General features: G+C 31.7%; 1 protein-coding gene across 2 annotated transcripts in view; it reads left to right on the top strand.

The window, feature by feature from the left end:
• LOC139490663 (adhesion G-protein coupled receptor G6-like) overlaps nt 1–24,669 on the top strand; it is a 77,536-nt gene that overhangs the window by 1,200 nt on the left and 51,667 nt on the right. For both annotated transcript variants that reach the window (XM_071277575.1, XM_071277574.1), the window contains exons 2-4: nt 4,419–4,835; nt 19,091–19,162; nt 22,210–22,281. In XM_071277575.1, coding sequence (XP_071133676.1) covers nt 4,636–4,835; nt 19,091–19,162; nt 22,210–22,281 — 344 coding nt within the window. In that variant the 5' untranslated portion in view covers nt 4,419–4,635. The remainder of the gene's footprint in view (nt 1–4,418; nt 4,836–19,090; nt 19,163–22,209; nt 22,282–24,669) is intronic.

Raw genomic sequence — 24,669 nt, 5'->3', positions numbered from 1 at the left:
TTCTATATAGTATGTTTGCCAATCACCGATTGATTCTGTTAGGGTATTGCACATATTCACAGAAGGGCTGCCTATATGCAAAGAATGTCAAGTTGAGAGTGAGTTATAGATGTTTAAGCTTCATTAAAATAACTATTGATAACAGAAGTGTTTCACTACATACAAAAAGATTCATAATATATATATTTTTTAAACATACAGAAAACACATATTATGAACAGATAAATGGTCAGTATGCTCTTCAATCACAGGCACTTGTCTCAGAAAAAAAATTCCTATATACCTTATTATAATAAGGTATATAGCAAATTTTTTTCTGAGACAAGTGCCTGTGTCTTCAATGGCAATATAAATTCCAACGGAATTAACTCTTACAAATATATCTATAAATACGTGGTCGATAACAGAATGTGCAAACATAGTTTTTACTATTCGACAATAGAGATTACGGTGGTACATCAATGAATTTCTGCTTTATCTAGGATTTTAACACAGTACATGAAATATAATAAAAGCCCTGTCAAGCCGTTTAATAGTTCAGTTATCAAATTGAGGAATAATTGTAGTCCGTAAAAAAATAAATATATATAATTCATGTATTTGCTTCTCATATGTTGCAAAACCTCTGTCATACATCTATAATCCGGTTTAGTTCGATGTTTGCCTGTCCTATAACATAATAACGCATAACAGACTCTTCAAAAAGATTTTGTAGTTAATGTTAAGAAATGGTTAAAAAACACTTGCACAATCGATTTATATCAATTTAAGTGTGCCATAAATGTATTAAAGTAATTTCATGGTTAATTTACACATAAAAAGGGTGTATCACCTTTAACTCTACTATTTGTCATTCAGCCAGTGTTTAATTTAGTACTTAAGAAAAATTTAAGGCAAACAACTGAAAGTCTTGTGACCACTGACCCATGTCGTTGTATACAAAGTAGTAATTATGTTTTTAAAAATCTGTATTTATTCATAATTTGACACTATTAGTTTTATAATGATGTTTTTCTTTTGAACTGGTTCAACTTTTGTCATTCCGGAGCCTTTCGTAGCGTAATATATGCTAAGGTTTTGCTAATTGTTAACGGCCGTACTGTAAATGAAAATCGGACATAAGATTTAACCCTTATTGGTTCCTATTATAATTCGGAAAGATAAGTTCAAAAGTTAAACGACTGACATATTGATTAGAATGGCTTTGATATTTTTGTCTTAAATGTATGACTTTCTTGTTATGAGTTGTTAGTGACTTTGAACTATATCTCACTAGCTGCGAGTACTCTCAAGTCTGTACTTTCTGTTGTTTTATTTATGTTTTTCAGTTAGGGATGCATAATTACCCTGCAAAGTCCACTCTGTAATTTTGTTAGATATATTTCTGCTTTGTATCGATCTGACGAGTTAAGCTCTTTGTAACTGATTTTTATATTTTGTTCTGATGTTGTGCTGTTATATAACTGTTCCAGTTTAGGGGGAGAACTGGTGCGCCTTCTAACTGGTTTATCCCCGCCACGTTATGTATGTTTTAAGGCAGTGGTTGATGCATTTATGCTGTATATGATATTTATCTTGCGTCCACTATTTCGTACATAAATCAGGCCGTTAGTGTTCTCGTTTGAATCGTTTATTTTTGTTATTTTGGGGCCATTTATAGTTGACTATGCGGTGTGGGTTTTACTTATTGCTGGATGCCATACGGTACCCTTTAGTTGTTAGTTTCTCAAGCATTTTGTCATTTGTAGAGAGTCATCTTATTGGCAATCATACTACAACTAGATAGATGAAATAAAAAGGATCTAGCTACATCTGAAAAGACGGCTATATTGGGAGGGCTAAAAAAATCTTAGCAAGTGTTGAAGGCCGTACTTTGACCTATAATTGTTTACGTTTAACACATTGTGACTTGGATAGAGTGTTGTTTCATAGAACATCTTCTTATTTCTATATATGTGATAAAACCAACTATTTAAACGTTAGAAATAAAATAAGGTGATGAGGTATGAATTCAAAATGAAATGTATTTATACAACTATAGGGCACCACACTTCCTTGTGTGTTATATGTTTTTCGGAGTGAATATGAAAGCTGTATTACTTTTTGTGTGCGTTTGTGTTCCGTTTTATATTTGTAATCTGTTTTCATTTGTGTATGTGTTTGTTTAAGAGTAACTGTTTACTAAACAAAAAGTATGACTTGAATGATCCCCCTTTTCCTTTCATTCTCCAGATCACATATCAACTCAAATGATAAGATCACGTTTATTTTTTATCACTTCGTATTTTTGTCTTCTTTTCTGTTTTTAGTAAGCAAATAATACCTTTACTCGATGTATTCCATCGTAAAAGATAGCTATGCGATTTAAACTTTATAAGTACTTAAAACTAAGCTCTTAAGAAAACAAGACCTAATAGGGATAAACATTTAAATGAACACCACAACAGTTTATATAACGTATTCTTGAACTAATGAGATTAACATGTTTCGTTCAGTATTTTGGATTGTTTCATTCACATTTATCGTGTCTTTTACATCCAATAATTAGTTTTATTTCTTCAAAAACACAGCATGCAACTAGATATTCACATCAAGTATACAAAAGAATATAAAAATAGAACTCCTGAGAAAAATGAAAGATGATCATTCAATACACTGAAACTTATAGATGTCCCACTTAATAAAAAGACTCTGAACAGGGAACCAGAAGCTTGTTCGTTTCACTTACATAAGGTGTTGTAAATAAGCAGATGCTCGTTCTTCGACACGACGGTAGTTTGTCCTTCTACAGAAAAAAAATATGATCTTCGTTTCTAATGTTATATACTATAATGAACTCATTTTTATCCCTTTTTCTCACCCTAACCTTTTCCAATAGAAGTCCAAATTTCCCCGATCATCATCTCGGATGGCCTCTATTATTACAAGACGTGCATATTGTATTTTTTGTTAACATGTTCTCGTCCTGAACATGCATGAAATATTTGCCACTGGACATTAAGCAACCAACAATCAATCAATCACCCTACCTATACGGCTATATGGGTAATTTACAAATTTACGCTATTCAAAAAAGATTGATAGGCCCTCACAAGATAACATTCGGATAGCAATCATTGGGGCTTTGTTAGGAAACAAAACCAATATTAGGTCTAGCAAAATTTGGAGAATTTATGTAGGATGTATCATCTAAATAGGATTTCTTTTATCCAAATCAACGGGAAAACATAGCTACCAGAGTTGATTGTTCATAATCTTTTGCTCTGATAGGCCTATTGAAACAATGTTTTTTTGTTAGAAAATTTGCACAAACAATGAATGCATATACGTATTGTGACTTTATCTTTTTTTTTAATTTGACTTAAATAGACAAAACGTTTTTAACATTTCATCTGATTTGGTTTGATTTCTGAGTTTTAACGCCACCTTTAAGCACCGCATTTGGGCTATTTAGTTGCAGCCAGTTTTTATTGGTGGAAGAAGCCGTAGTGTCCGGAGAAAACTAACGACCTTCGATGGGATAATTGAGAATCCTAGTCAATTGATATTGGAGTCGAAAGCTCGCGCGAGCGGGGTTCAAATCCTCTGAAACTGCAAGTCTATTCTTTCAGTTTAATTTTTGTCCAAACTTTCTTCAATTCATTCAGGTGGTTAAATATGGTGTCTTTAGCGGTACATAGTTTATATTAAAATACTGTACTAAATTTACTCCAAAAAGTGTGACCTATTTTAAGCAAACCTAGCAGGAATTATTATGGAAGGACCACTAGAAATAATACTTATATGGTTTCAATTGGATGGAAACATGGTCATCAGTACACGTGGCAATTATCGATTCTGATTGATCAATTCTTTTATTTATTTGCAAGATTGGTTTTACCTTCTTTTTTATACGTTTATGACTGCTGGAAAGTTTGACGCCTTTTTTACTTTTTTCTTTGGTTCATATCTATAGAACTTTTAAAATCTATTTGTATTTTGATACTGTTTTTTTAGTATGTGGATAGATTGACTAATTGTATTGTTTTTTTCTAAGTATAATTGCTCTATGAGTTTGGAATAGCCATAACATCATTCTTTTGATGCAACATTAAACTGCATTTGATCTGCTGATTCTCGATTGTCTGTGTACCTCATTAAATTAGAATTATTCGAAATAGTTAAATGAACTTTTACTTAATAATAAAGCAATAAATATCCAATACCGGCGATCCAATATTCTGCGTAATGACGGGACAGTTAAGTACAAGTACCATTTCCATTAGCGAGGCACGACTGTTTTTTAGCGATAAGTCATTGCTGTTGTAAAAATTCATTGATATTCAAATCAATATGGAAATTCTTGTAGTGTAAAATTGTAGTATTTAATTATAATTACTTTGTTACATTATCTTTATTAGTGGTGTGATATTTTACAGGTGCCTGATCTCCGACTCATCAGCGGGAAAACTGATAGCTAGGGAACAATGTTAATAGGACGGCAATAGATGCGATACCAATGCACTGACTGAACACACGGAAAAGTAACAGCACCTTATATAATCAGACATCTTTCTCCTAGTGCTTTAAGTACTGTTTCCTCGTATTCCTACTAAGACAATAAACTTTACAAGTTTTAATAAGTAGATTTTAAAGATGCCATTGCTGTACGGTGTGTTCCTGCTACTTTCATTTTCCATAAACGTGAATTCAGTAACATTAGGGAACCTGTGTACCAATACTGTTGGCGTTAAATGTGGCTGTACGTATGATGGTGCTGGAAGATTAGAGGTTAATTGCTCCAAAAGGACTTTAGACTTAGTTCCTACTGGGATTCAATCAGACGCAGTTGTTGTGTAAGTATTAGACAATTATGCAATTATCAAATTACGGTTTGAGTTTTGTTCAAATCATTACTATTTCACATTTGAAGGGTTCCTATACATTTGTCTGTCATTGTTATGGTTTAAGAATACCCTCAAAAGTCACTGTTCCTTAAAGATTTCTTCCAACAATGAAGAATTTGATTTCCAATGTCTCTACTGACTAATCTTTTTATCTGAGTTTTCAAAATAAATTGTATATTACTAGTTTGTACTTTGTTCGGTGAAACCGTCTTTCTTAATTTTAACACTGTGTATTAAATGAGCTTATGGAAGTATTATATTGTCAATATAATACTTTCATGATCGGCTAAACTAAAGAGAACTTTCAAGTTACTGTAAAACTATAATATCTCGTATTGTAGTGTGTAATACATAAGCTTTGTTCTGCCCACTCTTGTCTTTGTATCAGTTAAAAAAGTCAAATGCTTTGACAAAGCTTGCTATAATGTCGGTAGTACCTCAGGTACTACCTACATCTTGAGTAGTGATTGGTAACCTGTTTTTCTTTCAGTAAATTTTCTCCATTGGCATTTATTAATTTTATACTCTTTGTAATATACTTTTTTTTATAGTCTCACTTAACATTAATGTTCTATTTGAACAAATAATGTTCTAATAGATATGAAATTAAATACATGATGTAGTCGTGTAGGATTAAAATTTTGAATAAACCTATCATTTTTTCAATCAAAAGTCAGATTGACCGATTTCTTTGATTGCCCTTATATTTGTGGCGATTTGTAGACCATTTTGTTCAAAAGAGCATTCTATTTTATATAGAAGCCGTGCTTTACTTCCCAATAGATATAAGAAGATGTGGTATGAGTGCCAATGATAAAACTCTCCATCCAAGTCACAATTTGAAAATGTTTTTGTAAAGCCAGAAATGGTACCTTCGACATAACGATACAGATACAGATGTATTGTATATTCATATTATTTTATTTTAGGGATGGACGTCCTTCGAATCAAAATGTTATTAAATATAAATTGTAATTTTAATTCAAAATTCATTTATCGGCAGCATATGTAGAGCCAAACTGCAGTTTTTCTATTTTGTTTCAAAATGCCTTCAACAGCAACATGTTTTGGTTTCGTGGAAATTTGTAACTCTAAATAGTTATCAAAGGTAGCAGGCTTATAATAATTTGATACGCCAGACGCACGTTACGTCTACAAAAGACAGTCTATCAGTGACGCTAATTCTAAGATCGAAAATGTATGAAAATGTTTTAAGTATATATTATTCCTCTTTCATTACGCCTCTTAACTAAGTTTTCCATAAGCAACTCTATAAAAAAAATTGAAAGAATTAGTCGTAAAATTGCACCTCAATGAAAACAGTGAATCTGTATTGAATCTGAAAGCATCGCTAATAACATGTATTATGATTTATCATAATGAATATATATTCTTTGCACGAGACTAGCACGGGTTCTTGATCATACACAAATCCGAACAAGCATTTGACAATATTAACTAGTAAGGAAAGGAGCAGTCCTGTTTTGCTGTTCTATGCGTCTTTTTAAATGTAATGTGGGTTTTTTTTTATAGTTATGTATCTTGCTTCTCCCATACGCTTATAAAATGATACTAATCGTGTACAATTATTAGGGTATAGCTGTCTCCATGGTTTTATCTAGATGTATTAATATTATATTAAGTAAATTGACAATAATAATTTCATTCCTGATATAAAACAAATTCATAAAAAAAAACCAATTTAAAAAGAACTTGAGCCATTTAGACGTTAAATGATTATTAGAATATGGTAAAACACTAGTAATGAATTTCGTTATCTAATGTAATTATGGCTTCCATAATATGATATACATTTGTACTTATGGCTATTTTCACAACAATTCATTCTATGTAATTTTACCTCTATCAGAAGTACAGTTTGTTAGTGAACCCCAAGCGTCAGGTTTTTGGCAATCTAATTAAAAACCGATCTCTCATCGCTCCTGTTTCTGATATGTCGCGTGGGAGATCTAACGAAACCCGCTTTAAGGTCACATGTGAGTGACCTCGTAGGTGTGTCTTTTTCGACCAATGAAATTGAGTCTTCCACGATCTTGGAAGTTTAACGTAAGGCAAAGGGATGTAACTCATTTTATTTTGACGAAATCGTCGGTCATAATAATACATAAACTTTTTTGATTGGCTTATTAATAGGTCGTCAACTCATTTGCATATCTTTATAAATTCATGACTTTTAGTTCACTCACATGTGACCTCAAAGCCGGTTTCGTTAGATCTCCCACGCGACATATCAGAAACAGGAGCGATGAGAGATCGGTTTTTAATTAGATTGGGTTTTTGGCAAATGTGTTTCAAAAACCCGCCAAATAGTCCGTATTTTCGACGCCATATAGCCTTGTTTTTCGGATTCCCTCACGTTCACCCTTGTTAAAAGCAACTAGTACTATCCTTTAACTTGACGACCAAGAATACGAGTGCCGAAATAAGAAGATATGGTATGATTTCCAATGAAAAAACTATCCACCAAAGATAAATTGATTTTAAAACTTAAATTTAAAGTAATAGAAAAGGTGGAATAATTAAAACTATTAGTTTCACTTAATAACTCAAAATATGGAAACTTACTCATGACTTTATGTGAACTTGAAATGAATGTTATCACTCTATCCCCTAAATGTATCTATACAAAAATTACATATCAATTGACCGAAAAGGTATATATTTAGAATATTGCCACTAGAATGCCAGATTACCTAGAATTGATTGTTTATCTTGCGCACATTTACAGTCAGCACATTTATTATACATATGTGCATTCAAAATATCACTAGATGTATATTGCCAGATTGATTAATAATTTTCATTCCCCTTACGTAATTGCTAGATGGAAATATCAGGATTCTTTTTTCATAGTGATCTTAATCGGCGTTTTACGTTTCCGCAATTTTGTAGTACTCTATTCCGCATTTTTTTGCATAGATTTTTGTTAAAGGTTGTTTACGTTTCCGCATTTTTATTTTTACTGTATGCCTCTTCCATTTGCCAGGTAAACCTAGGTCCTGTTTTTTTTTCTTCGGTAGTGATTGGTGTTTAACGCTACTTAAAACACAATTGGGTTATTCTCACGTTAATATTCTTCTTAACATGTTGCCCTTGCCTATTTTTTAGTTTTGAATTGTAAATTGATTGATTGTTTGTTTGTTGCTATTTTTTTTTACCCCCAGTGACAAATATTCCACCGGAATTCAAATCAGTGTGAAGTGGATGTAAGCAATCATAGGCAATCTTTCTGCCATTCACTGATGACAAAACCCATACTGTAAAGTCGTCTAGAAAAGTCCGACATGAAAAGTGTGAAACAATTCAAACGAAATTTATGCATAACAAATCATTCTACAAAATATCAAATATGAGTAGAGACATGATCCATCAACAACCACTAAACTCTACTAGAGACTAAATCACACAGAAATTAAAAGATATATGTCACCGTTCGGCCTTCAACAAGAAGCAAAGCTCATACCACATAGTCAGCTATAAAAGGCACCAAAATCACAAATGTAAACATGGTAAAACAAAACAAACGAGAAAACTGTCCAATATCTTCGCTTTATACCAAAGATATCCATAATGAAATACAAATCAAGAAAAAATACTATAATAAAATAAGGTCTTATGTATCATCATTACCATTTTTTACATGTTCAATACAGGTAAAAATGCGGAAATGTAATATCTATTTTTCCGGAAAAGTAATGCACCAAAATGCGAAAAAGTATAAAAACTGGATTTTTGCTTAAATTGCGGAAACGTAATATGCATATACAGAGGGCACGTGCTTTTGAAATTTTCTGTATTGAGTATACCTGTTAGTTCAACAAATGTTAAATAAAGTTACAAATAGCTCTTAATTAGTCCTTGTAGGATGAATGTCTTTTCGAGTGGTAACCCTTCAAAAACCCTCTCCCAAAGCTAGTTTACTTATCTATTTTATCACGTACTGGATAAATAAAATGAACATAGATGTAAATAAGCGAATCATATCATATGACATTAAACATACATGTATCATCAACGTTTTAACTGTTAAGATAGGGTTTCTTTAAACACGCGTATTATAATATTCAGTTGTTAAATAGCATTTGTTCATTAAAAAATTTAAAACTAATTTCTATAAATTTAAGATTATCATGAGTGCTATGAAATATTAGCTTCATTATTTTCATTTCAAACTTATAAGCAAACAATTAAAGAGCAAATTATGAATCTTGAAACCAAATTTGGTTGTTTATGGTGTTTTACTGTCAATTTACCTAGAGCTAGTTTTCTTAATGAATATATTATTAAGTACTGTTGATTTTATTATAGAGATATATGTTGATTTTTTATTGTATAAGATAAACGAGGAAGTTTGAATGACAACAATGTAATATTTGAAGTATGACAAAGTATCCAAGCCAATAAAACTTGCCTGAAAAAAATCTAAACGGCCAAACGACTGGAATAAATGATACAAATACTAATACAGCATAAACCGAATATTATTGACATAAAATAAGCAATTCCAATCAAAATTAAATTTTTAAAAAAATATAACAATTCAGACCATAGCCACTGGAAACAACACTCATAAGACTCGCCACTATAATTTTGTCGATGATAGACCAAACTTTAACAAAAACACTACATTTTGAATACACTGATAAATCACGTAGACTCTGACCTCACATGTGGTTTTTCGGATTAAAAATACAGGTCTACTCGAGGACAGACTTTGTTCGACTTATATCAGTGTATCGATCTAACACAAAAAAGTATTCATTTTCATAGCAGACTTCCATAATCTCCATCTAAATAAGGCTAAAAAAAAATCAACGAAACGTTTTACATTTACCTACCCATGATCTATCGCAATATCAATGCATTTTTTTTACACTGATATTAAAATATTCTCTATAGTTTTGAGAAAGCAAAGTGTGTGAACGTGATGCAAAATGAAACCGCAAGCCGTGCAAACAGTATGTTATAAATATATTAAAATTAAATCTAATCTGAAAGTACTATTTTCGGGTTGACGTATTTAATCAAAATTTAATTAATAATAAAACAAAAATTGTGTCATCGGTTGTATAATCAAATGCAAAAAGTATTTATGGGAAGTAATCAGAAATTGTAGATCTTCTTTCGGGTAGAATATGCTAATATTATTTCTAAACATGTTTTATTCATTTGTGTAAGTGATAGAAATTATTGGTTCAAAAACACTTTTACTTTCAAGCATTGGAGATGGAACAGGGACGCAAACTTCACATGTAGATTGAAACTTCTCAGGCCAATTTAATTACCAGGTGACCAAAACGTAAGATGCCTTAATTTCTTTTAGAGCAATAAGCGAAATATCGAAAACTTCATTTTCTTTGAATTTCGAAAATGTCTTATTTCCTAGCTTTTCTTGTCCCCCTTCTAATCTCTCCCTCTTGGCTTATGATACCCGATGAAAATAAATCGTTAAACCAACACGTGCAATTGAATTTTTATAGGTCTGATTGATTTTATTTTATAGATTAAAAATAGATGTTTCTCATTGTTTTTAACCGTATAAGAATGATTTTATGTGCATCGAATTAGTAATCAAATGATTTACCGTAGTTTCACTTTCATTGTTGACATTCTTTTGTCTTTGAATAACCAGTACACGTACAAAAGCATGCGTTGTCAATCTCTAGCTAGGGGTTAAATTGAAGTTCACATGAATACGGATTTAAAGAGGTCGACTCATTCACTTGCATGTGAATAACTAATTATCAATGTTTCTTAGCGTAATTTGACAAAATTGAACCTTTTTGGCTGCAACAAGCGAATTGTTATTTCACTATTTCACTTTCATTATTGATTGTACAGAAAAAAATCAAACTTTAGATTTTTCATATATCTCGTAGCTAGTATAATTAATTAATATATGTTTTATGTTTTAGTAGTGACAATATCCTTCTTTTGTATTTTATACTCTCAGTGTGCAGGCGAAGGAAAAAAACGAAAATATTATATTAAATTTGAAATTTTTAATAAATAGTTAATATGAAGTTGTGAAAACGTATCTCCTTAAAATATTTGTATTACTAACAAGTCATTTACACTTTTGGTCTTCTCGACACGATCTAAAGGCTCGAGGTCATAGTACTATACTTATTTTTTTCATTTTGTATAATATATACTAAATTATAAACAAATATAAATGTAAGAAAATGAAATATGTTATTTCTCAAACATCTCTCATTTCCATAAACCGTCATGAATAGTGTCATTGCATGAACTTGTCGTCTTATTTTTTCATCCATATTTCGCAAAAACACATTTGCTTTTATTTTCAATATTAAACGTACCAGGCACTGTTTGTTTCACAGTGCTCTTTGTACACAAATAACATGATCGTTGCTAGGATTTAGCATAAACTTTCCATTCTACTGTGTAGTGACTACACTTCCAAGCCGTTAATTTGAAAATAGAATAATTATTTTTGTAATTGAATGCTGATGTGATTTGAAAAATGCAATTAAAACTTTTTTACCATGTGCAATAACCTTTTATCGAATTGCTTTTATTTATGTTGTATGCACCAGGCATAATGAGATAAATGTCATAAAAACATGTAGCACCATCATGTTTTCTAGACTTCAGGGACGTAGACCTTAATAGGCCCCGACATGACAAAATGGAAAATAATTCAAACGAGAACGTTTCAACGGTTTTATTTATAAAAAAAAAACATTAAACGAACAAAAAGATATCACAGATATGAACTAACGTGAACCATTAAATAACAGGCTCCTGAATTGAGACGGACACTAGTTTGTTCATCTCTTTAATTACATTCGGTAGTGTCTGTTCTAAGTGGGGATAACACTCATCCACCGATTATACCCATAATGGTCCTTTGAATATATAATACATAACCCAAATAAATTGTCGGTATATACTTACATTGATTATTTAGAATGTATATCTAAAAGTACAGTACATTTGTTACCCTTTATTTTCATTTTGTTTTTAATTTCCTGAACAATTTACAGCAATTTAGTTTTTTTGGTTGTCGTTGGCTTATGTCTGTCTGTCATATTTGTTTTTGTTTTTCTTGTTTTGTTTTATTATGAATTAGGCCGTTATTTTCGGCCTCAATTGTTTTGATTCATATTTTTCATGTCGTGACTTTTTAAAGCCGACTCTACTTAATGGTTTTTCCCCTCGTTGTTGAAGTCCATACGATTGCCTATGACTGCTAACATCCGCTTCATTTGAATTTGATGGATAGTTGCCTCATTGTCAATCATACCACATCTCCTTATCTTTATAATGTTCACTACCTTACAAGACTTCAAAACCTATTCGTCCTGATTTGGAATATGAACTAAATTTACACCGCAGTAACAATTTCTGAAATGTTAAAGGAGATGTGACATGATTTTTTTTTGATTTTTTTTTTTTTAAATAAATATTTATTTATACATAATTACCCCCAAAAAACATCGATAACAATATAATTATCGTTTAAATGGATAAAAAAATAAATTTAAATGTATCGATCTGTCGACATACTAATTATGCATAATTCAATCCCGGAAGTCACTCAGAACGAGGCTGTGACGTCAGTGGTTACATCAATCATATTTGACTGACGGGTGTAAAGGCATAATAAGCGCAATTTCATATTCGAATATCTTCCAACAAAACCCATGACAGTGAATAAAAATGGTTCTGTGTTCTGCCAGTAGATGCAACAATAGGCATAAGGACAATTTGATAAAAAAAAAATCCGTTTTCTGGGTAATCCGCAGACTACCTATGGATACCTATGGATCTTCAGAACGCTGGCACTGTTGCACCAATATATTCTGCTCTACTTCATCGTTATATTTAATTGTTCGTTTCTCACTTCCGGGTAGAATTTCGTATTCTGCTTCGAAAGCAATAAAAAGACTAGTCCCAGGAAGAGATAGGACTTCCTACCAAGTACTAGTCATATAGACTTTGTTCCGCCCACTTTACAAACATGTTACGATCGTGACCCAGAAGTTATGAAGAATCTCGAGGGATGTCCTACCATGAAGCCAAAACTTCGTCCAAATGCGGTACCTGACATTCCATTGACACAACCAACAACAGCTGAGCCCCGCCTTAGCGGGGAGCTTGTGAGGAGCGGAGAATGGCTGAGGGAGAAAAAAAAATTTCTTCGCAAATATATTTTGCGTCCCTTATTAATAATTTTTTTAATAGTTTAGTCATATTTGTGTATAATTTTATAGCCAAATATATCTCAATGTTTAAAATTTGGTATGGTGTACCTGCGTGTACCTCACTACCTGTTCACGTGTGCAGGTGTGTACACTGAAATTGGACATAATAAATTAAGTCATCAACATCGATCAGAAGTTACAGGTATGCGGCACACTTTCTCTGCAGTGCTGTGTTACCTTTGAAGTTGAAAGCTACAGGTGTCATGCCCCCGGGTGGTGATATATATATGACATCGGCAATACGCACTATTGCGTAACATGCGTCGAATCTGTGTACATCCATGATCACCTGCTGGGTGCACAGGTGAGGTTGGAAAATATACTAGAGCAATGGTTACAGATATAAGTTACGTAATGCATATCTGTTTAACCTGTTTGAATAAACAATAGTCAATACCTTACTGTCGGATATGGGGGTTTACAGAATAGAGAAAAGAGGACTGACAGTGCAGCTTAAAAAAGGGGGCGGATACAATATAATGTGTTTGTGAATTTACTTAGTAAAGAATTGAGTATCTATAATAATATTAGATAAGCAAAATAAATAGAGAATTAAGAAGAAATGCTTCTAAAATAAAAAATTAATAAAAAACAAGAATGTGTCCTCAGTACACGAATGCCCCACTCGCACTATCATTTTCCATGTTCAGTGGACCGTGAAATTGGGGTAAAAACTCTAATTTGGCATTAAAATTAGAAAGATCATATCATAGGGGACATGTGTACTAAGTTTGAAGTCGATTGGACTTAAACTTCATCAAAAACTACCTTGACCAAAAACTTTAACCTGAAGCGGGACAGACGGACGGACGAACGGAAGGACGGACGAACGAACGGACAGACGGACGGACGGACGGACGCACAGACTAGAAAACATAATGCCCCTCTACTATCGTAGGTGGGGCATAAAAACAAAAAAAAAAACCTGTCAGTCCCCATAGCTAATACATAACCTGTAGTGGGACATAAATTTCCTTCTGAGTTTTCTAATAAAAATTAGACAGGTATGAAAGGTGTATTGCAATAAGTTATTAGTACTTACCTATTCTATTTATTTATTAAAAATCATTTTATTTCTTAATAAAAAATAAATTGTGAAGAGATATCAAGTGATGCTTTTAAAATGACAGACCATTGATGCAAGGTTATCGTGGTGAAAAATTATATGCAAAAGGTGACTTGAATGAGAAACAAATATTTTGGCTAGTGAATGTATGCAAGTCTTTATATTGCATAAGACATGGAGATGAATAACATAGTTTCAACTTAAATAATGCAGATAAATCCAATTGATACAGACCTGGGAGTAGTAGATAATGTATAGTATAGACTGAGTTAGTTAAAACATATTTTACTTGCTGAATTAAAGCAAAAAGGATTAGACACAAGTAAATCATACTTATGAAGTCTTCTCCATAATACATTATAAAATTACAATAATAGTATGATATAATGGACATGCATATAAGGAAAACAGTTTATAGAATAATACTAGCTTTCATCTGTAAAAAAGAGAAAAAGAAAGTTTAAAAAGTCATATGTTTCTGTGACGGTGACGTGTGCACTGATGATGACAATGATGTTCCGTGCCAGTAACAATAACCTCTATCAAGGCATAAAAAATGTGTTTGACCATTTTATGAAATTTTGAACATGTTTGAAAATTTGAATATTTTGTTCATTCGAAAGTTCCATGTGTCCGCAAATTGTATCTAAAACAATGTTTTCGGATAGCCAGTTGAGATTATTGAATAAGGTTTTTCTACATAGTGTGTATTTTGGACAAACAAAGAAGTAATGGTAGACACCATCAATATCTGACTCACAGTGACAAGAAGGATCATTTATAAATTCATAATATTAGCTCTAAATAGATCATTGTTAAAGAATGAAGGGGGACATCTCAATTGCGTTAGATGATATTCAATTTCCTTGGACCGTACAAATGAAACGTTTCAATTTCACATATTGGCCTATCGTTTTTTTAATTATTTCTGTTATGCACTACTACTGTCTGTTTTCTGTCGTGTAGATAATCCTGAAACCACTTCAAGAAGTTTACGTCAATACCATAAGCTTTCATTTTACATATGAGGCCCCTATGCCAAACTTTGTCGAAGTTGAAGGGAAGTCACAAAATACAAAATAATTTATAGACTGAGGATATACCACATGGTAAAAATATCACAAAAAATAAGCCAGTACTCATAGAACATTTTCAATGGAATTATTATGGAGGAGAAAAAGACATATGAATATATATTACTGTTTTAAATCTTAAAGGTGATAGGTAATTTATGACGATTGTTCAGAATTGTTTTTAAATTATAAGAGAGTGATCTTGAAATATTTTATTACATTTATTCATTTTCGAGTTTAGGAAATTATTCATGAAGCTTGATTAATGAAAAAAAATTAAATCTAAATCATGCAAAGGATATAATTCATGCCACAATGAAGCCATTTATGGATACCAAGCCACTTTGACATGTTGTTTTTATAACAATTATTTGATCATTATTGATATCTATTTTGAATAAATTTTAGTAACAAAGTTACTTAATATATAATAGAATAATACATCAAGAATTATGTATTTTTTAAAATTATTTTTTTCTGGTTACATGAAAAATAATTTCGAAAATAAATTTTGACTTTTCGTCCTGTGAATTTTTGTCCGTGACTTTTTGTCCTACATTATTTATGACCTGTCTTTTTGTATTATTAAATGTAATTACGTTATGTCCTTTATATGCAGACCTTCGAAATATATTGTATAATGAAGCAGTGAAACATAACGATCAATTTTATAACTTGTCTTCTGACGAAAAATTTATATTTTTATTCAGTAATGAAGAACTATGTCAGGTAGTTGCTAAAACCTGCTTTAATATTTTATGTAGAAGAACAAATTTTTTATTTGTATAGAGTTGATGATGTATTTTAAATTTTAGATATATATAGTTTTAAAATTGTGTAAAATGTTGTATATAATTAATCCTTTAATATTAGTCTCTCATAATTCTTAATAGAATGGCACTTGTATATGTTTTAGTATTTAGAAGCTAATAATATTTTACTGTTAGTTTTAATATACAATATGTTTTATATATGTTATCCAATATTTCATGTTATACGCAATGTTTTATATGTATATTGGAATGTATAATGTTATTCAAGTGGTGAGACTTTAATAAACTATTGAATCTGAATCTGAATCTGTAATTCAATTACCTGTTAAACGTAAACATTTCTAAGAAATATCTCTTTATTTTTGGTGAAATTAATTATTGATCTTTCAAGCAATGCCGATATAATATCGGCATTGCTTGAAAGATCGTCAATGTCGGATGACGAATTTATATCTTCCACTTGATTATTTTCAACAAGTAACGGCTCAAACTGATACGGTTGAATATCTTAAGTTTAAGAATTGCCTTGAAAACTGCTGTCAACACCGTCCATTGTTTAATTTTACAGGAATATGATCGACTTCGTCCTTTTTGAGACATTTTCTCAGATTGTATCCACTGACGTCATCACGATCACGTGACCGGTATCTCATTAAAAATCAAAGATTACGACAAGCGCTGGATTCTTTGACCATTAAAAGGCCGTTAAATGAGGTTTTGACAAGAAAAAATTATTACAATATGTTATTTGACCAATATTTATTAATCAATTAAAAAAAAAAAAAAAAAAAAAATTGTGTCACGTCTCCTTTAAATGTGATATTGGGTCAAGGCAACTAGGAATAATTTAACAATCGATGATGCTTGATTGTGGGATACATACAGCGTGAATCAAAAGCATTTGTTGTGGCATCCCGAATTAATTTCCATTACGGCAAAATGCTAAATGCAGAGATTTATTTTATTCTTGTTGGTTAATAAATGTAAACACTCAGACATTCAAATCCAGATCAAGTTGGTAAAATCTGTGAATAATCTATACGATCATAAGTTTTCAGCAGATATAAAAGGGAGGAAATAATCAGAAATGACAGTCACAACATATAACTTTTCCCTCTATTTGAGGAAATTAAAATCTCAAAACTCCAAGGAAAATTCAAAACTGGAAGTCCATATATTCAATGGCAAAATTAAATGCTCAAACACATCAAACGAATGGATAACAACTGCCATATTCCTGACTTGGTACAGACATTTTCTTATGTAGAAAATGGTGAATTAAACCTGGTTTTATAGCTAGCTAAACCTCTCACTTGTTTGACAGTCGCATAAACTTCAAGGTTCAAATTCAAATTATGTATACTGGCTTGTGTCATAAGTAATCAGACAAGAAATAAAAAGAATAAATTTTTTCTTTGCTATTTACATGTACCCAATACACAGTAGCTGACGCTAAATTTATACAAAATATTCAAATGAAACGATTTTTATATTGGTAAAAGCTTTTAGCGCTTGCATATTATATTCTGAAAATGCGTTGTTAGAATACATTTACGCAACATAATATTTTTTTATTTTTTTTACGTTTACGATAAATGTTCCAGAAACAGGAATAAGAACATAAAATTGATTAATTACGGATTTATATTATTGGAGTATCTTTTTTTTCTCTATTTTATTTGCCGGGTTAATCCATTATCGTTAAGTTGGTTGCACTGGTGTTGCAATAAAACTGTATGATTATTGTTCAATAGACTTTGTGTGGATAGAAAAAGTAGTGATCCGGTCGTTGTTTGGACATTACTATTTCCAATTAGTTCTAGTTGCATGGACATAGACACACAAATAGTATCATAGTTTCTACCTAGTTGCTATTTTCCACGTATATAATCACGCGATCTTGAAAATTAGTCAAGCGTATTGACCTGAATGCCGGGTTAAACCGAAAACTGTTTGAAAAGATAGACGATGATCGCCAGAGGGATATTTAAACTCACAAGTCGAAAATAAACTGAAAATATCATTGCAAAAAAAGGACCACCAAATAAACAGTTAACAAAACACAACATATATAAACTCAAGACTGAGCTATACGAACCCTACCAAAAAGTTTTACTTAGCATAAAACAATCGAGGCTCAAATGGTACCATTCCACGCATAACTAATCTTCCTAGTCGGACACATTACTCTGACTTGGTCGATCGGTCTTTGCTGTGCCTTTGCTTTAAATGTGTTTTTGGCTTTCCATATACTGATATTGTGTCATAAATTAATACCCATATCCTTTGTTTTTTTTTTTATTAATTCAATATTTACTAAAATTTACAATACTACCTTTCTATTATGTGAGCGTATTTCAAGATCGAAGCAGTATTATGTTGAATTTGATTAACATGTAAATAAAGTATTAACGTTGTAAGATTATAAAAAAATGAATATTTAAGCATGATCATGATGATTTGCGAATTTTAAAATAAAACGAGTAAGGACATTCCTAAACAATACTAAATCAAATCGTGTGATACATATAGGTAAAACGTAAACTACATTTTGTAGATTACACATTCAAGTTAAAGCAGTATTAAAGCAGCACTGTATTTAAACAGCAATGATATAATGCTGAAAGTATTGACTTTATATATATGATATATTTACAAAAATTCTAAAAAGAAATCATTTTAAAATATTATTTTCATTCTTTAATATTAGAGTTATTCTATGTGCTATAAGCTTTCTGATTTAACTTGCAAGGGAAACCATTGAAGAGAAAATTAGCCTATGTTTCTTGCGCAAATGTACGTATAAGTTATCATATCATCTACATGTAATAACTATTGTTTACCTCACGAAATGAGCGAAATGCATAAGTTTACCATAACATATGATTCATATAAAGTACATTGGAACTTATTTTTACAAAACAATGTCCAAAACTCGTCTATATAACTAGTTATATTTAGTTTCTGAGTTTTGTAAAATCTTTTAATACAGAAAAAACATTTGTGCACATTTATATCAGTATATATTTCTGTTTTTTAGAGACTTCAGTGATAACATCATTACTACCATTGAATTGGACGACTTTACTGGATTAAATCAACTATCAACATTGTAAGTATAAAGATAATGGCATCAGAAATTCATTACAACCATTCAGTTGAACGACTTAACCGGATGAAATCAGCTAACAACATTGTAACTATAAAGATAATGGTACATGTATCTGGCAATCGTCAACAAACTCTTTACGGTTATATATATTCTAATATGGAATATAATTGTAATTATTTACGATGAATGCATAGATACAGTTTGCATTACAGTTATGTAATAACAAAACAAAAAAAGATTTCTCTTATGCAACCACGATGAAATCGATTAGAAATCGGAAAAGATTGTGTTTGCGAATTAAGGTATGATAGTTCGTATCTCCGTCCACTTGGAAACAAAACCTGATTGGTGATTGATTGTTGTTTGATTAGTGTTGATGCAATATTGAAGTCTAGAAAAATAAATTGTTTTAATTCATGAAAAGAAAATGGTAAAGGTCCGTTTTTTAAAAGATGTCGGTATTCCACCATGCATCACCCTGGGTATGGTGTTCCCTGATAAGGTTGAGTTCAATGTTCTAAAGATGTATCGTCTCATTGCAAAAGCATATAAATTCATAAGAAATATTTCGTTTTAGGAAGATCGCCAGAGCTCTACATGTATAATTTAGAAAGTGCATTATGCATTATTTTCTTTCATTATTATAGTTCACGCAATAAGTTGATAAATTGAATGGACGATGGTTGAAGCTCTATTGCTTTTTATATATATAATGGGTCATTTTAAATTTTAAAAATCGTATAATGGCAGACTATCAAAAAAATCCTACGTCATATTATATATTGATGCGTCATCATACTCACAATTTTTAGTAAAAGTCACGTTTTCACACACTGGAAAACAATGTATCACATATTAGATACACCCATAAGAGTGTTAGCGCGACTGTATGTATTTAAAGTACACCATGATATTAATACGATTAATGCCAAATGATGGATTTTAATAATTTAGGATTAGGTCTTTTAGTAATTTGACCTTGTTTTATAGTTTAGCATGACAAACACGGGATATCAAATTACATTATATGGCATTTTAGTGTAAATATCGTGTGAATATACAATTATTGTCCTCTTTATTTTTCACTCAAACGGATTTAGTAAATATTTGATTAAAAACTTATGACAAAAGAGAAAAAATAAACAATTAAAAAGTAAGAGTATAAATGCAGTATAAAGAAAATATAAAATTCAGCTAGAAGACCCTATCAAAGCTGATGTCGCATGCAAAGTGGGAACTGTTAACCTTCTAGTGCCCAATGTTCATGACACAAGCAACATGACAGGTGCCACATCTGGAGCAGGATCGGCTTACCCTTCCGAAGCATCTGATGTCACCCCAAATTTTGATGAGGGTCGTGTTGCTTAGTCTTTTACTTTCTATGTTGTGTTTTGTGTACTTTTATTTGTTTGTTTGTCTTTTTCACTTCTGGCCTTGGTGTTGTGAGTTTGTTTTAGATTTGTGATTTTGAATGTCCCTCTGGTATCTTTCGCCCCTCTTTCCTCAGAGTGATGTATTTTAGTTATTTTACTTTTTCTATTTTCATACTTGACCACATATACATATATAAACGTAAATAAAAGACAGAAGTGTGTCGGTGTTCAAAGTTTTTGTCCCATATGGAATACTAGCACTTAATTTAAAGGGTCATATGTAATTCATTTCTGCTTTGAATTTAGACAGTAATGTTGTCTTTCACAAACTAATTTCATTTTAATTACTATTACTTTGACATTAGACAAAGTGATTACAAAATCTAAAGAGATCTTTTTCTTACGATATTTGACCACATATTACACGTAATATTGAGGTCCAATATTAAGTATTTGGGACTTTCCTTATCGCTTTTTGAATTTTCCTCGGAGTTCAGTATTTTTGTGATATTACTTGACCTCAAAATCAAAAGGAATCTTCTTCTAATAATATATGATTCTACATTTTTGTAATCTTGCCATTCTGAATGTTATATTTGATTTAGCAAAAAATAACTTTTTACTCCTTTGTTTGAATAACAAAACTTGACCCTTGTCATGGTGACTTCAAATCAACTGGAATCTGCCTCTTAGTATATGTGACAACATATCAAATCAAGTTTGCAATCTAATATAAAAAAAAACATAAGAGTTAGCATCCGGAGGCGGACTTACGAACTGACTGAGTGACGGACTGTTTGACTACGGACTGATTAACCGACTGACTAACCGACGAATAAACGGACAAGGCAAACATTTATAGTTGGTTGACCGTTTCCAAAATGATATCGGATATGTTCCTTACGTCGTAACTACACTCCCCTTCCCTTTAATGAATGTGACCTACCGAATTAGAATTTTTACCGGATTTGTTATCTCATAAACCAGACGACGGGTGCAACATGTGGAGCAGGATCTGCTTAACATTCCGGAGCACCTGAGATCACCCCTAGTTTTTGGTGGGATTCGTGTTGTTTATTCTTGAGTTTTCTATGTTGTGTCATGTGTACTATAATTGTTTGTCTGTTTGTTCTTTTCATTTTAAACCATGGCGTTGTCAGTTTATTGTCGATTTATGAGTTAGACTGTCTCTCTGGTATCTTTCGTCCCTCTTTTATATTTCTTTTACCTTCTTCTTATGTTGTTTATGGTTAAACCATTGTTTGAACCTATCTAGTGTCGTCTTTTCTGTGGTGTGCTGTCTTGTACAATTTTTCTTCGCTGTTTTTCATTGGCAGAAAATGACAATCGAATTTGTCGACTCTGTTTGATGTAAATATACTGCAAATTAATTGAGATGCAATATATGATATAACTTGATCTGACGATCGACAAATTAATCATCTCTTTATTTAATAAAAGAGAATGTATTGAAAGGACAGACTGCAAATAGTGATATGATAGTCCATTAATCATCCTGACGGTACATGAACTAAATGATCATATTTCTATATCAGTAATACTTAAAACTTTCTCCTGCGTAAGAATGGCTTCTGACAGTTATCTGTTATTATTGGTATTTAATGATATAACATTTACTGCTATTTAGCGATCTTTGATATTTATCTCTTGCAGATATTTACAACGCAATTTGATTTCTACAATAGTACAGGGAGCCTTTGATAAATTATACAAACTGAGTATCATGTAAGTATTACAGTATCGTGGAAGTATAACAGTACTAATTACTAACAACTAATAGATATAGGAAGATGTGGTGTGAGTGCCAATGAGACAACTCTCCATACAAATAACAATTTAAAAAGTAAACCATTATAGTCTGTTAGTCATTCAGACGTATCTTACCATAATCGGAATAAATTTAAAAAAAAAAAAAAAATTGCATGCTTCCGAAGTCCTTTTCTGAATTATTAACCAATAACGCTCAAAACGTATTTGAAAGCCAAGGATATATAAGAACGAACCAGGTAAAGAGCTTTTTGACCAAAAAGAATATGAAAATACCCAAATGCATCTAAGGTAAATTTTGACAGAGAGAGTTGAAACCTTAGATTCTTTATAATTAGTAAATAAAAAAAGACAGTTTTGTGAAGATTTCTCATAAATCACATGTCATCAGTAACTGTACCGAAGAACTGAATACTGAGCTGATGATTCCCGAAGGAATATATAATAGTATATCCCACCAACAACAATGTGGACTCTGTGTTGAAAATTAAACAAAAATCCTTTTAAAAATATTATACGTGTGAAATATTTTCTATGATCATTATTCAATCATATTTTATCTATATTAATAAGGTATAATTACATGATTTTAGTTATACTCTTTGCTTTGATATATCTTCAAAAGTCATTTTATTTGGCTAATAAGACATTTTTTATATTTAATTAAAGATTAAAATATTTAAAGAAATATTGTGTGGAATAAAACAGGCCGCATATGGTAACGATTTTGCTCATTGTTGAAGGTTGTACGGTTAGCTATAGATGCTAATACCAACGTTGTTTTACAGTTGAGTTGTCTCATAGGCAATCATTCCGCAACTCCTAATAGTAAATAATTCAAGAAATCTGATGTGGAATCAAATCGGCCGCAGGGGAAAAAACAGTAAACAAGGCCTGGCAAGACGATACGGCATTTTAAATATTGGCAAGTAGGTGTTCTTCTGTTAGCAGAAGTAACAAAAGAGTGGACGAGGAACACGACCCCACACTGACGCTAAGCAAAATCTTGAATAACGCTTCCTAGGTACTTGGAGGATAAAATTCAAAACTGGTAACAGTGATGAACTGGCCGCTCTGGTAAACAAGAGAAAGCCGTTTATAAAAAACACAACTTCCCTGTGGTACCACAGAAGAATATTTTAACATATGGTCTAACGTAGAATTATAGGGTCATTACCCCCTGTCATCTTTCTAGATCCCGCCACTGCACCAGTACTGCGACAACTGTTTTATTAAAGATAATACTAACAAACAATGAAAAATATTAAAATGCATTAAAAAGAAATTAGTCTTTGGAAACACATATATCTATATTCTTTTTCAGTTGAATTCTAGAAATCAAAGTTTTCTCCTTTCTTTGTTAGTAATAGTCCACCATCAAGATATCAGTATTTTATAAGATGTGTAAAAACTAGCACTGTCTGTTGCAAATCAGCATCAAGTATTTATATATGAATGTTTCATCCTCAATTTAAAAGCATTCGGAAAAACGTGTAATCGCAATAACAGTTCACGATATAACTGGACACAACCACTGCACTATTGTGTTATTATAAAGAGTCGAAAAGTTCATCCTCTACGATAATTGCCTTACTTCATTAAGTCCAAAAATCAATTGTCTCCGGCTGGATCCGTTCCCTGTCTTCCTAATCTCACTAAGCATATACCTGAAAAACATCAAAAAACAACAACAGAAAAAATAATCCAAAATAGGAGAATGTCGGGGTAGGTGGGTGGGATTGAACAAGCTTCCGGTTTAAACGTTAGAAAATTGAGAAGTGACGTCACAATACGGTAAAGTCACGTGACAGACACGGTCAAAGTTACGAATGCAAAAACAAAAGGGTTGAATCGAAAATAAATGCGAAATTTTAACTTTTATTAAACCTGTATTATCAGTAATTCGATAAACATTATTGATTAAAGATTAAAATAATTCAAGAAAAATTGTGTGGAATAAAACAGGCCGCATATGGTAACGATTATGCCCATTGCTGAAGGTTGTACGGTTACTTATAGATGCTAATACCAACGTTGTTTTACAGTTGAGTTGTCTCATAGGCAATCATTCCGCAACTCCTAATAGTAAATAATTCAAGAAATCTTATGTGGAATCAAATCGGCCGCAGGGAAAAAACAGTAAACGAGGCCTGGCAGTACGATACAAACCGCCGGCATTTTTAATATTGGCAAGTAGATGTTTTTCTGGTAACAGAAGTAACAAAAGTTCCTCCAAGGAAAATTAGAGTAAACGAGGAGCACGACCCCACACTGACGCTAAGCCATAACTTGAATAACATTTCCTCGGTACTCGGAGGATAAAATTCAAAACTGGTAACAGTGATG

The sequence above is a fragment of the Mytilus edulis genome, chromosome 10, assembly GCF_963676685.1.
Source record: "Mytilus edulis chromosome 10, xbMytEdul2.2, whole genome shotgun sequence".
NCBI classification, from domain to species: domain Eukaryota; kingdom Metazoa; phylum Mollusca; class Bivalvia; order Mytilida; family Mytilidae; genus Mytilus; species Mytilus edulis.
The sequence above is the reverse complement of the archived record's forward strand: the minus strand, read 5'-3'. Positions and strand labels throughout refer to the sequence as shown.